At 42.5% G+C, this 15,526-nt stretch overlaps 1 protein-coding gene across 1 annotated transcript in view; it reads left to right on the plus strand.

The window, feature by feature from the left end:
- Positions 1 to 764: 764 nt before the first annotated feature.
- ARHGAP20 (Rho GTPase activating protein 20) overlaps positions 765 to 15,526 on the plus strand; it is a gene marked incomplete at both ends in the record, with an annotated part of 145,195 nt that continues 130,433 nt past the window's right edge. The window contains one exon of the mRNA XM_079708326.1: positions 765 to 869. Coding sequence (XP_079564452.1) covers positions 765 to 869 — 105 coding nt within the window. The remainder of the gene's footprint in view (positions 870 to 15,526) is intronic.

Here is a 15,526-nt window from a genome sequence, read left to right on the forward strand (position 1 = left end):
CAAGCTAACGTGCGGGGCCGCACGACAGGTCAGGCGGCGCCGCGGGCTTCCCATGTGCGCGGCCCCGGCCCTCTGCAACATGCGACTCCGTCCCCGGCCTCCCGGGCGGGGAAGGGGCGGGGGCGGGGGACCCCTCGGCGGTCGGCCGAGAGCTAGGCAGGAATCGCTGCCACTCCTGTGTTCAGGCTGAGGTCGCCACAGCTGCGCCGCTCCACGCGCTAACGGGGCGCCTTCCCCACGGGCGCGGCACGGGAAGGGATGGGGTCGGGTGCGAGTGGGCTGGGCAGCTGGAGAGGCGCGCATCCACGCTAGAGGCCTGCGTTCGTGACACCGGCCGGTGAGCTCCTTCGGGCTGGCCCCACTCGGAGGCGCAGACTGAGAAGGTCGGTCGGGCGCCCGTGCCCTAATATATATCTAGGAGGGCGCGCCTCAGGCCGGACCGGCGCGGGGAGGGCCGCGGCCGGAGGAGGACGGCCTGGGGAGGGCCCATCGCGGGGCGCCTGGCGCCGAGGGGCGGGCCCGAGGCGGGGCGGCCGCGGCGCTGACGGGCGGTCGCCGCCGCAATCGCCTGCAGCTGCGGTGCAGAGCGCGGGCGGCGGTACATGGCCCCGACGGGAGGCGCGCGGCTCGCACCCGGAGCCCGGCTTGTCACCTGAGCTCGTCGCCCGCCTCGGCCCCGCGCGTCCTCGCCCGTCCGGCCGCCGTCCCACGGACATGCCCGCGTAGCCTCCTCCTGGGCTGGGATTTGCTTGAAAGTCCTCTTCATGGAAGCGATGTCCCCCCAGCAGGAGACTCTAGGGGGGCAGCCGGGGCGCTCCTCTTCCCTGACAGGAGTGTCTCGGATCGCGGGCGCCCCCGGAACCAAGAAGGTGAGGACGCCGAGCGGGGCCCGGCGCCCGCCGCCGCCGCGCGGGCCGGACGCCGCAGGGATTTAACACTCGAGGCCCGCGTCATTCGTCCGAGGCCATTCCCGCCTTCCCGTCTCCCAAGTCACCCCGTCACCCCCGGGTTTTTCGCGTCTAGAGTCTCAGTCGCTCTCGGAGCGGACCCGGCAGCCTCCCTCCCCGTCTCCATCCGCCGCGGGACCCGCGCCCCCTTCCTCCCTCAGGCGGGGCGCGCAGCCCGGGTTTGGGGCATCGCCCTTCCCGGCCCCTCTGGGTGCCCGGCCCCGGGGTTCCCTGAGGTCCCCCGGGAGCTCACCGTCCCTTGACGGGGTCAGCTCCGAGGTCGTCAGGGCAGCGGCGTCCGCCCGAGTGCGGCTACCGCGCTGAGGAAGGTAGGCGGCCGGGCTGCGGCGCCTGCGGGGCTCTGCGCCTCACCTGGACGCGGCCTCTCCGCGATATTTTGCTGGGGGTGGCCGGGAAGAGGTGCCTGCGCCCCACAGAACGACTCCCGGTCGACGCCCGGGGACGCGGAGGGCCGGTTCGGCTTGGAATTGGGCTGGGTGGGGCGGGTGGCCTGGGGCAGAAGGGCCTTCACCCTACGCTTGTCCCCTGGCCCTCGGGGCTCGGCAGGGCTGGAGAGGGGTCGGGTGTCGGTGTGGGCGTGCGGGCGGCGCGCGTGGCCCCTGACAAAGCTGGAGGGAGGGATGCGGGCAACAACTTGTAGCGTTCCTTTCGGATAAACACGGCCGCCGAGCGGCGTGCCGATTCCGATGGGGTCAGGTTTCTTTGGAACGGTTCCCTCATCAAGTGCACGTGGCCGCGAGCTGCCGGCCTCTGCCGCTCGGCTCTCGGAGGAATTGATTTGGGTGTTTCTAGCCGTGTCTGCTCTCGCTCCTCCCCTCCCCCAAAACCTGATATTTGGCTGTTTTTTCTCTGTGTCCTGGTGGTTCCCTTCCAGCTTCTGTGGAGAAAAATTGGGATTAAAGGGATAACCTAACTCATCCTTAAGAAATGTCTTGAGGCATTGCATTTGCATCATTGGAACCTTAAGGGGCTACGCAGGCTCCCCTGATTGTCCGGATCTTACTGCCTTTCATGACTCTTCCCAACAGGATCCTGGGTTGGCTAGAGGTCGGTGGAAGAGTGGTGAGATCGGTGCTGAGTACAGAAGTGTGTGTGAGCTCCCAAGGACCTTGACCGTGTCGCGGAGCCATCTAGGAGTGTCAGTGAACTTGATGTTGTATTGGCTGTAGTGCTGGTTCAAGCCTTTGATGTATGGAGGCTGCGGTTTGTCCTTGTCGCTTTTCCCCTTCAGAGATGCAGAGAGAGAGAGAGAGAGAGAATTTACTAGGTTAGTGCTATATGAATTTTCAGTAATTAACATAGGTTTTAAAGCAGTTTTTATTCCTGTAAACTTAAGGAATTGGGGGAAATAAAGTATTTGTATTCCAGAACAGATCTCATCCTTTTTGACTAACGGTAATTAAGCGAGAAAGCATGAGAGTAGCTTGATCAATCAAGAAGTACTTGTCCAATAAATGAAGGGTTGCTGTGCATCTCAAGCCATTGTCCTTAAGATGCTGTCCTTCATTATAAAACGTAATGATTTGTCACATTACCAATCTAGTCTTTTCCTTTGCCAGTCTGGTCTTTCTACAGCTTTTTACTCCCTTTAGGATGAGAGTGAGGTTGAAGAACTGTTTTATTTTGCTTTTAATATTTTTTGCCAGAAACGTGCATCTCTGCCTGTTTTAAATGTTAGTAGGCATATCTGTTTGATTTCAGACCTCCATAGAAAATAGAAAATAATAATAATAAAAGAATATTTACAAATTGTAGCTCACAGAATCATTGCCATTATACTCTCATGGACCACAATCTTTTTGTATCCCCAGTACTCAACAGATTGATCTTTTATGTTTCATCTTGCCTTTTTAGTGCTTGGTAGTCCTAGTGAGTCATGAGACATATTTCTTAAAAAGTCTACTATATGGTTGTACTGTTAATTACTAAGACTTGGATCAGTGTTGTTTAAACTGCCAGTTACAATCAACATTTTAAAAAATGAAATAGAACAGAAAATATTGGCACAGTGGTAAGGGTAAAGACTGCTTTGTGTAACTTTTTTCTCTGTTTCATTTATATATATGTGCATTTTGGGTAGCGATGTAAAATGTGTTTCTTACTGAACGGTCAGAATTTTTTTTTAACATCTTTATTGGAGCATAATTGCTTTACAATGGTGTGTTAGTTTCTGCTTTATAACAAAGTGAATCAGCTATACATATACATATTTCTCCATATCTCCTCCCTCTTGTGTCTCCCTCCCACCCTCCTTATCCCACCCTAGAATTTTTACAGTTTCCTATTTGTGAAATGAAAGATAACAATAGTACCTAAGTCCTCAAGATAGGAAAATTAAATGTGAAATTGAGTGAATAGTAATATATAATAGTACTTAATAAGTGATAGCTCTTATTGTTTGTACTTCCCCACCGTGTCTGTAATTCACACTACTATGTCCCAATTGTTCAAGCTAAAAATCTAGAATTTGTTTTCAACTACTGGCATATATGTCCTCAGTCTACAACAACCATCAGAAAGGCCAGTTGAATATCACTTCAAAACATATCTTGAATTTCTCCACTTTCATCTCCATTGCTGCCATTGTAGTCGAAGCCAAACCACCACCATCTCTCATTGAACATTTGCAGAAATTCCCTAACTTGTCTAACACCTTCTTTGCTTTTCCCTGACCCAGTCTCCATTTAGAAGCACCAGAATGATCTTTAAAAATTTAAATTGATCACGTTCCTCACTGCTTAAAATCTTGAGGTGGCTTTCCATCCTATTTAGAATAAACTTCAGACTCCTGTACTTAGCCCTCCCTACTTCATGCCCCTCATCTGCCTTTTCTGCTTTGTTTGTGTGTTCTCCAGCCACATGGGCCTTCCTTTTCACACACTGAGTCATCACATTCATTCTGTTCTGAGGCTTTGGTGTTACTATTCCCTGTTTTTTTTTTTTTTTTTTTTTTTTTTTGCCACACATCTTTGCAGTGTTGATTCTTTCTAATTGTTCTGATCTTAGGTTCTCCCAGAGGCCTGTCCTGACTACCTAAGTGGAAGTTGCCTCTCACTCATGTTCTGTACCTTCTGTTTTATTCTCATTTTAACATTCGGCCTTGCCTTATATATTATTATTTACTTCCTTGTTGTGTTACCTGAACTTCTCACCAGATTGTGAAAACCATGAGAATAGGGACATTATCTGTATTGTTCAAGGCAGCTGCCTCAGTGCCGAGGACAGTGCTACATATTAGGTACTCATTAAATATAAGCTGAGTTACATACGGCAGTGAACAGGGACAGATATGCCCCTGTGTTCAGAGTTTATGATTTAGGCAAGATCAGCAAACCTTTTCTTAGAGAGCCAGCTAGTGAATAATTTAGGTTTGTAGACCATAAGGTGTGTCTGTTGCAGTTACCCACTATGCAATTGTAGTACTAAAGCAGCCATAGACAATATGTAAATGAATGGGCACAGCTATGTTCCAATAAAACTTTATTTAGAAAAACAGGAGGTGAATCCCTGGTGTTGTTTGCTGACCTCTAGAGCATGGCTCTTGACTAGAACTTTCTGCAGTGAGAGAACTGCTCTTTATTTACAGTGTCCAATTTGTTGCTTTGGATAATGCATTATGGATAGAATTCTGGATAATTCTTCAGGATAACATATCCTTGAGCATATCCATGTTTGGGCAGAACAGTTTTTGTGAAATGAAATGGCAGCACATATTAGAATAATTTCAGTTAGGGATGATTTGTGTCGTTTTCAAGCCCCCGACCCTTTGGTTTCACATACTAATTGAAAAGTCTTTAAATAAGATAGGTGTTGGGGAGGGAAGAGAGACTTACAGGCATAGAAAATCAGTCAAAGCAAAAGGATTTTAAAATAGCTCCAACATTTAAAAATGTAACAGATACTATTATACACTTCATTCTGGCGTTTCTTTCTACATCCTCTGGGTCCAAGTCTGTTTATAGCAATTTATGGTACAACACCCTTGAGAGCCAACTTTAAGCCATGTGTGTGTCTTGCAATTGGGGTTTGAATGAAGCATCTTTGTGTGTAAGACTTGGTTTTATTCTTTAATACTGAGAAAAATATTATGCTCATGGTTAGGCCAGTATCCTACTGAATACTTTTCTGATGTTATTCACAAAGTGAGTGGCATAAAATCAGGTACATGAGATTGTTTTGGCTGAGAGCAGTCTGGAATTATCAAAAACTGAATTAGATCAGAAAGAGCCTGTTACCACCAGTGTGACCTCTGAACTTCTGGCTGTACTTTGTTTCTTCATTTGTAAAATGGGGGTAATAATCCATACCCTGTATATCTCACAAGGTTGTTTTTTATGGGTCAAAAGAAGAAAGAATATAAAAACACTTTCGAAAAAAGTGCAGAAGCCATTAGTAATTTTTACCAGGTGATACCTGTAAAGCAATAAAAAAAGTTTTATTTCATTGGATTTAATACAAGAACATTTACATGCAAATGAGTGAATGCTATTTGTCTTATTCAACTTGGGTTGCTGTAACAAAATACCATAAACTGGTGGCTTAAACAAAGGACATTTATTTCCTGCAGTTGTAGAGGCTATGAATTCCCATGATCCGGGTGCCAGCCAATTCAGTTCCTGGTGAGAGCCCTCTTCTTGGCTTCCAGTTCTTGCTGTGTCCTCACATGGGAGACAGAGTGAGAAGAAAGAGTGAGGGAGGTGAGGGGGAAGAAAGGGAGGGAGAGGTAGTGAGAGAGATGGAGGTGGAGTTAGATATCTTTGGTTTCTTCTCATAAAGGCACTAACCTTGTCATAGAGGCCCCATTCTCATGACCTCATCTAAGCCTAATCAACTCCCATAGACCCCACCTCTTAATACCATTACACTGGAGGTTAGGGCTTCAACATATGAATTTGGGGGGGGGACAGGTATTTGGCCCATAACACTAACCATCAAAGCAGTCAGCCTTGAATGTCATAAATATCAAATATCGTAAGGTAGAAACTTGAGGAAAAAGATAAGAGTTTACTGTTTATAATATATGGAAAAGTAAAGGAAATTTTTCAAAAACTTCTTTAAGTAAATGCCTAACTCTACATAATACACATTGATTATAATATATGGAGTAGGCATTATTAATATACTCTTAGAGAGGAAGGAACTAAGCCCTGCCAAGGCTGCATGTAGTAAGCAGCAGAGCTGGAATTTGAACCCAGATCTTCCAACTCTATTTCTCTTTCCAACTAGATTATAGATGTATTTTTTATCATTTATAACATAAGATGTAAGGGAGAGTAGATTTGAATTTTATATAAGCAGTTGAACAAGCCATATTTGAGAAGTTTTTCTCCTGAGAGATAATTTTGTTCTTCAGGGAGCAGAGTCTCTACCTTCTCCGTGTACCACAGAATATTATGTTCACGGCTGCCATTAGAAAGAGAATGTTAGGTAAATGCAGTAGTCAGGGTTCTCCAGAAAAACAGACCAGTAGGAGTCCCATGATTGCCATCTGCACAAAAGTCGGTGGTGTAATTCACCACCATCTTTTCCTGAGGACAGGAAGAAATGAGATGTTCCAGCTGGACAGTGAGGGAGGAAAAAGGGGCAAATTCCTCCTTCCTCCAATTTTGTTCTGTAAAGGTCCTCAAGGGATTGAATGATGCCCACCCACATTGGGGAGGACAACCTACTGTACTGAGTCCACCAATTCAAATGCTGATTTCATCTGGAAATGCCCTCACAGACACACCCAGAAATGATGTGTAATCTGAGCATGCCATGGACAGTCAAGTTGACACATAAAATTAACCATCATAGTAAATATTGACTAATAGTGACAATCAGTGACACAATCATTGCTATAATTTCTTTGGAAATTTGTGATCTTTATGCCTTGGTATCTGTCATCTGTCATTTTCAGGTGTTTTATATAAGGCACTCATATTTCAGGAGCTCTTTAGCCAGGCCTGCTTTCCACGTTGATGTCTCAGTCCTGCTTGCTGTTGGAAAACTTGGCATATTCTCCAAACTCATAGAAATATATTTCAAAGTTATGTGTGGGTACACAGAATCCTATGCCTCAGTTGTTTCCACCGTGGAAAACTGTGTGTGGGAAACCCAGGTGAAACTCTCGATTCAGTAAACATTTTGATATCATGAATCTTGAGTGTAGGAAAAAACTTGCTACCATAGTTATCTTCACTTAAAATGTGAACACAGCAGTGCATTTTAACGTAGCAAAAGAAAAATTAATTTTTGTGACTCTGGCATTCATATATTAGAACAGAATATTTTTTTTATGAAATGAAAGTTAAAGATACTTTATTTTTACAGATTTGTGTAAAAAGTAATTATTAACTTTGAATATTGAGTCCTCCAAGTTAAATAGAGACTTGTAACTTATAGACTGAAAATTCACAATCACAGATACATAAATGGTGCAATTGCTTTTTGGTTCTGAAATGAAATTTGTTGTGAAGCAATTTATAACTCTTTCCCTTCACCATTCTTCTGATTTAGGGTTTGATGAAAGGTCTGCGGGATAAGAGGTGGAAGATATTCAGTAGACTGGGAGAAGTGAGACAGCTGATAGCATCTTCAGAAAGTGAAAACTTGAACTTCAATAATTTGGGTGTCTGAATTCTTTCACTGTTCTTATCCTGCCATCCAGGACTTGGTGGTTCTTCTTTTCAAAGTAAAGATGTCTTGTGCCTTATAGGACCACATACAACTTAACAAACATCTGTGATTATAAAACTTGCCTTCTTAGAAGGTATCAGTAGCTGAAAATACACTGGACTTCAATTTAAGTTGCTGCTAAAACATGTTATAAACTATACAGTGTCACAAAAATAAACAGGTATATAATATCAAGGTTAGATATGTGTCTGTTTACAAACATATATACATACACTCATATACACAGTGCTTTGAGGACATATATGTACATTTTATTATTGTGATTTGATGGAGTTTCATGACTCATACCCCTTAGTCTCCAGAGTATTTGGCAAAAACCTCTGTTACAGGCTGAATGTTTGTGTCCTCCCAAAACTCAGATTTTGAGGCTGTAACCCCCAGTATGATAATATAGTTGACCCTTGAACAATGTGGGGGTTAGGGGTGCTGACCCTCCACGCAGTCAAAAATCCACTTAGAACTTTACAGTGGGCACTCTCTATCCACGGTTCTGCATCCACATATTCAACCAACCTCGTATGGTTTAGTACTATAGTATGTATTTATTGAAAAATTATTCATATGTAAGTGGACCTGCACAGTTCAGATTTGTGTCCTTCAAGGGTCAACTGTATTTGGAGCTAGGGGAAATAATTAGCTTAGAAGAGGTCATGAAGGCAGAATCCCTATGATGGGTTTACTGCCCTTATAAGAGACCAGAAAGCTTGCTCTGTGTGTACCCCATGTGAGGGTACAACAAAAAGGCAGCTGTCTGCAAAGCAGGAAGAGGGCCGTCACCAAGAACTAAATCTGCTGACACCTTGACCTTGGACTTCCTAGCCTCCAGAACCATGAGAAATAAGTTTGTGTCATTTAAATCATCCAATCTGTGTTATTTTGGTATAGTAAGTAGCCTGAGCTTGCTGACTACCTTTATTATTACTTTTTAAGATTTAGTTATTTATTTAATTTACTTTTGGGTGCATCGGGTCTTAGTTGCAGCACACGGGATCTTCGTTGAGACGTGCGAGATCTTTTGTTGCAGCGTGCAGTCTTCTCTCTAGTTGTGGCATGCGGACTCCAGAGCACATGGACTCTGTAGTTTGTGGCATGCGGGCTCTAGTTGAGGTGTACGGGCTTAGTTGCCCAGTGGCATGTGGGATCTTTGTTCCCTGACCAGGGATGGAACTCATGGCCCCTGCACTGTAAGGTGGATTCTTTACCACTGGCCACCAGGGAAGTCCCCAGACTACCTTTAAAATAAACTTTTGGGCTTCCCTGGTGGCGCAGTGGTTGAGAGTCTGCCTGCCAATGCAGGGGACACAGGTTCGTGCCCTGGTCCAGGAAGATCCCACATGCCGCGGAGCGGCTGGGCCCGTAAGCCATGGCCGCTGAGCCTGCGTGTCCGGAGCCTGTGCTCCGCAACGGGAGAGGCCGCAACGGTGAGAGACACGTGTAACGCAAAAAATAATAATAATAATAATAAAATAAATAAAAAATAAAAAATAAACTTTTATTGAGGTGAAAGTTTGCTTCCCTGTTCTGTTGGTATAGCAAGTGTTCTAGATCACAGGGACTCTAAGGTTCTAATGTATGCAGAAAGCCTTCAAGGTGAATGCTCAATTCGTTAGTAGCCACAGCAGCAGCTTTTTGAAGCAGCCTAGGATGAGGTGATGTTTACCTTTTGTTTACTTATGGAAGACTTAGCCACAATGCGGGAGGCTGGAAAGGGACCAGAGAAAACTGCCTTTTGTCAGCCACCAATAATGGGGCTTGTAGGCAACATAGCCAGTTTATTTTATAATTTTGTTTCAGTCTGATTTTCTTTATCCAGGACAAGTTTAGATTAGAAATGTCCAACTGACAGCAGAAATAGCTCTATCAGTATTTCACTGCTGTGCTGAACAGCCTTGACCTAATTTTGACAGACAGCTGTCACATGGCACAACTGAAAGGTAAGGCCTGTTTCTGGATGTCTGGTCACTTGTGTGTGGACTCTGAAAATGGAATGTATGTGTGCCCACATCAGATCATATTTCAAAGATTTGGAAAACCCAACTGCTCTGTGGCCTTTTGCTTTCCCTGTTTACCTTCATCCTAATTTATACTTAGGAGAGTGTCTGTATTTCCTCTTCTACCCCTACATTCACCATCTGGAACCTCAGCTTACACAGTAGGCATTATGAGGTTACAGTATGTCTGAGTCTGATCAGATCTTGGCCTGTTTTTTATTCTTATTTGATACCCTCTGGTTTTTACCATTATGGTTTTTGGATTTGATCACTGTACTCTTCCCCTCTGCAGGAGGAAGTGAGAGGTTGCAGTTTTCCAACAATGTCTGATACATTCAAGCCTCTTAGCCATCATGCAGGTGGATGGGCACTGGGGAACCAGAGAACCCTTTTGTCACAGTGTGCCATGGATTTAGAAATAATAGCACTTCGTATGGACTGTGATGTGAAAAATTTAGTGAAGCCCTGCCCTGTAAGGGAATATTAGAGAGAGACCATTGGTGATCAACCTTGCCTACTCCAGGGTGCTACTAAAGGGAATCATGACAGGAGGTTGAAACTGGTAGCTTTGCCAAAGAAGAAAGTCCAGCCAACTTGAAGGCCCATAGTGGTACTCCAGAAGTCTGCATGGTATGGTAGAGATAGAGGAACAAATAATAATGTAGAAGGGGAGTTCTACTATCCTCATATTTATTACATACAGTACTTATGCACTCTAAAGCATTACTCTGTATGTTATACTATCATGGTGCTTTCCCTGTCAAAGGACTTTCACATATATAATCTGTTTTGATTCTTTGTGGTAGGTCAAACAGTCATGTCGTTTTACAGATAAGACTCTGAGAAGTGATAGAACCAGGATCCAGAATTGAGGTACAATATCTCCTAGCCAAGTGCCGATTCTTCTACATTACATAGATTCTCAGGTTCGTTATTTATTTATTTTTTTTCTGGCACTGATTTTATTTTATTTTTTAACATCTTTATTGGAGTATAATTGCTTTACAATGGTGTGTTAGTTTCTGCTTTATAACAAAATGAATCAACTATACATATATATATATCCCCAAATTTCCTCCCTCTTGCATCTCCCTCCCACCCTCCCTATCCCACCCCTCTAGGTGGTCACAAAGCACCAAGCTGATCTTCCTGTGCTGTGCGGCTGCTTCCCACTAGCTATTTTACATTTGGTAGTATTTATAAGTCCATGCCACTCTCTTACTTTGTCACAGCTTACCCTTCCCCTTCCCCGTGTCCTCAAGTCCATTCTCTACATCTGTGTCTTTATTCCTGTCCTGCTACTAGGTTCTTCAGAACACTTTTTTTTTTTAGATACAATATATATATATTAGCATACAGTATTTGTTTTTCTTTCTGACTTACTTCACTCTGTATGACAAACTCTAGGTCCATCCACCTCACTACAAATAACTCAATTTCATTTCTTTTTATGGCTGAGTAATATTCCATTGCATACATGTCCACATCTTCTTTATCCATTCATCTGTCAATAGAAACTTAGGCTGCTTCCATATCCTGGCTATTGTAAATAGACCTGCAATGAACATTGTGGTACATGACTCTTCTTGAATTATGGTTTTCTCAGGGTATATGCTCAGTAGTGGGATTGCTGGGTCATATGGTAGTTCTATTTTTAGTATTTTAAAGAACCTCAATAGTGTTCTCCATAGAGGCTGTATCAATTTACATTCCCACCAGCATTGAAAGAGGGTTCCCTTTTCTCCACATCCTCACACCAGTCAGAATGGCCATCATCAAAAAAGCTACAAACAATAAATGCTGGAGAGGATGTCAGGTTCGTTATTTTATTTCAAAGTTCTTGTCTCACAGAAAGAGGAAAGATAGCCAAAAGTAGAAACATTTCTTTCTTAATTTCAGAAAGAAATTATATCTTTTTATAATAGTCTGGGCTGTGAGGACATTTGTTTTAATTAAATGCTCAAACTGATTCTGGCTGGGATGATTATGAGTAAATAGAAGATCATACTCATCACAGACAAAAGTGACAATAGTGGGAAGCCTCAGCTCATCCAGTGGTCAAAACCTTGTGATAATAAGACATAGAAGCAAGGGGCAGGGGTAAAAATAATTTCCTTGTTCCCTTGCAGGGCCAATGTCTTTGAGATATGTCTCTGCAAATAAATGCTGCAGACATATAGGGAAGACAAGAAAGAAATAGTTCATTGCTCACTAAATTGTACAGATTAGCCACAAAGGATTAAGAGTCAAATTTGAGTAAGGTAATTTGTAAATTTGATTAAACATTTTCTTCTATCTTTGAAAGTTTAGAGTTCTTAAAAGCTTTCCTCAAAGTCCTTATTTTAACGTTATGCTAATTTTAAATGTTTGAAAGTGACTTTAGTACATTTGACTTAAATTCAACTGAAATGCTTGAATGTTTTTCTTCATAAAGTGACTGGAACAAAGCAAAGTATGAAAAATTGCAGCTCATCTGACTTAACTGTTTCATCCTGGTCCTTTCTTTTGATAGGCTTTTTTTCCTTTAAATCTCTATGGGAACTGAGAATGACCAGATTCAGAGTGATTTAGAGGTTCCAAAAATAGCTCTGTATCTCTTGGTTGACATGAAGTTAAAATTCCAGTGAGAGACTACCTATAGGTTTCCTTAAAAAAATTTTTTTAAATTAATTTATTTATTTTTGGCTGTGTTGGGTCTTCGTTGCTGCACGCAGGCTTTCTCTAGTTGTGGCGAGCGGGGACTACTCTTTGTTGTGGTGCGCGGGCTTCTCACTGCAGTGGCTTCTCTTGTTGCAGAGCACGGGCTCTAGGCGCACGGGCTCTAGGCGCACGGGCTTCAGTAGTTGTGGCACGCGGGCTCTAGAGCACAGGCTCAGTAGTTGTGGCGCATGGGCTTAGTTGCTCCGCGGCATGTGGGATCTTCCCAGACCAGGGCTGGAACCCGTGTCCCCTGCATTGGTAGGCGGATTCTTAACCACTGCACCACCAGAGAAACCCTACATATAGGTTTTTAATATAAACAGTGTTTTATGCGTTGTTGAAAATAAAAGAACAAAACTTTTTTCTTCAATAACCTACTTACAATTTTATTTTCCTACGTAGGCACACTTGCATTACCACCTTAAACTCTCAGGTATTGGTAGCGTTAATTCATTGGTTTAACACACAGCTATTGAGAATTTACTATGTGGAAATACTGAGTAGGGCACTGGAGGAATAGGGAAGGAATAGTGGCAAACCACAGTAGGCAGGTGGGCATATTCCTCAGATCTCTGAGGAATTCAAATGGAGAGCCACTCAGATATTTTGTACAAAAACATGTTGGACAAAAAACAAATAAGTAATTTCCATTTTAATGTAAATATACTTCAGATGATTATTATATGAGTAAGGAAAATTATAGCTTCTGGCTATGAACCAGTTTGCTGGTCTGGAGCCCAGTGGTTTAGTAGTTTGGTAGTTAATTTTTGTTGCTGTTGCTTTTGTTTTTTTCATTTTAACAGCCTTGTTGAGATATAATTTATATACCATTTATCCACTTAAAAGTGGATTCAGTGGTTTTTAGTATATTCCTAGAATTGTGCATTCATTTCCACAATTTTAGAACATTTTCATTACCACAAAAAGAAACACTGCACCCGTTAGCCATTACATCCCAATTCCCTCATCCCCCAAACCCCAGGCAAGCACTAATCTAAGTTCCTATAGATTTGTTTATTCTGGATATTTCATTTAAATGGAGTCATATAGTATGTGGTCCTTTGGGACTGACTTCTTTTAATTAGCATGATGTTTTCAAGATTCACCCATATTGTTGCACATTTCATTGCTTCTTTTCTTTTATTGGCAAGGAATATTCTATCTTATGGATGTACCACATTTTGTTTATGCATTCATCAGTTGATGGACATTGGGGTTGTTTCCACTTTTTGACGATTATGAAAATGTTGCTGTGAACATTCACGTACATGTTTTTGTGTGGACATATATTTTCCTTTCTCTTGGTTATATACCCAAGAGGAATTTCAGGATCACATGGTAACTCTATGTTTAGCCATTTGCAGAACTTACAAACTGTTTTGCAAAGTGACAGTGCCATTTTACATTCCCACTAGCAGTGAATAACAGTTCAGTTTATCCACATCTTCACACTTGTTATTTGTCTTTTTTATTGTAGCCATCCTGATGAGTATAAAGTGGTATTTCAGAGTTTTGATTTGCATTTCCCTGATGGCTAATGATGTTGAGCACCTTTTCATGTGCTTTTTGGCCATTTGTATATCTCCTAGGAGAACTGTCTATTCAGATACTTTGCCCATTTTTAAATTAGCTTACTTGTCTTTATTGAATTGTAACAGTTCCTTAAATTTAAATATTCTGGATACAAATCCCTTATCAGATATATGATTTGTAAAAATGTTCTCCCATTCTGTGGGTTTTCTTTTCACTTCCTTAATAGTGTCCATTGAAGCACAAAAGTTTTAACCTTGATGATGTCCAATTTATCTGTGTTTTTTTTGTTGTTGTTTGTGCTTTTGGTCATATCTAAGAAACCATTGCCTAATCCATGGTCACAGATATTTATGCCTATATTTTCTTCTAAAATTTTTATAGTTTCAGCTCTTTTAGATCGTTGATCCATTTTGAGTTAATTTTTGTATATGGTGTGAGATAGGAGTCCAACTTCATTCTTTTGCATGTGGATATCCACTTGTCCCAGCACCATTTGTTGGCAAGGAATTAACTTGCCAACAAGTTAAAAGAATCATCAGAAAAATGTTTACCATGAAACTCAATGGTAATGTAAATGTCAACACTGTGTCAAAAGATGTAGTTTGCAATGTACAACGATGATTCTACCATCCAGTGCCATAGCAAATGCTTATATTTCCTTAGTGACAGCATTCCAGCAGAACCCCTTTAAGTAAGTTTGTTTATGTTTCTGTGTGTGTGCTTGGGCGCAGTAGTGTAGATGTGAACAATGAGTGGATTTTTAAATTCACTTAAAACCTTCATCTATTGAGTATATAGTTTGTACCAGGTATTGTACTAGGCTCTAGGAATGCAAAGATAGGTCTGCTACAGAGTAGAATTTCAGTAATTTTTGAAGGATGGGAGAAAGTTTGGAAATAAGATATAGTCCTTGCTCTCTAGAAAGGGGCAGAAAGATAATTATAATATAAACTGAAATGCTATAACTGAGGCATAGCTGTGAAGCAAGTTAGGAACACAGAGAACTCAACGTTTAGTTCATCCAACTGATTAAAAAAAGAATTGAGGCTTCCCTGGTGGCGCAGTGGTTGAGGGTCCGCCTGCCGATGCAGGGGGCGCAGGTTCGTGCCCCAGTCAAGAACGATCCCACATGCCGCGGAGTAGCTGGGCCTGTGGTCCGTGGCCACTGGGCCTGCGCGTCTGGAGCCTGTGCTCCGCAAGGGGAGAGGCCACAACAGTGAGAGGCCCATGTACGGAAAAAAAAAAAAAAAAAAGAATTGAAGTGGAAAGCACCTTGCACGTTAGCTGGTAAAGTTGCTACAGTTTTGTGTTATTATTGAAACATGAAAGAAAAATGAAGTATAGGCATTTGGGTCTCATCTTCACTTATGATCTCCATTCATTTACTCTTTGGCAGAATAGTTTTTTTTGCCTCTGATACTGAATATAGCTGCAGAGGAGACAGCTTAGAAAACCAAAGATCTAATTTCTCTCTAGTGCTTAAGTGCTTTGTACCTTGGCAAAAGGTACAAAATCAAGAAAATCATTTCTAAAAGATTAATGCAGTTGATTTTTTCCCTAATGTTTAGTTTGTCAATTTAGAAGATTACCTTTTAAAAATTACTCAGTTTCAGAATGGCATCCAATGTTTATGAGGTAATCTCAATATAGACATCA

The sequence above is a fragment of the Hyperoodon ampullatus genome (genome assembly GCF_949752795.1).
Source record: "Hyperoodon ampullatus genome assembly, chromosome: 7".
Lineage (NCBI taxonomy): Eukaryota > Metazoa > Chordata > Mammalia > Artiodactyla > Ziphiidae > Hyperoodon > Hyperoodon ampullatus.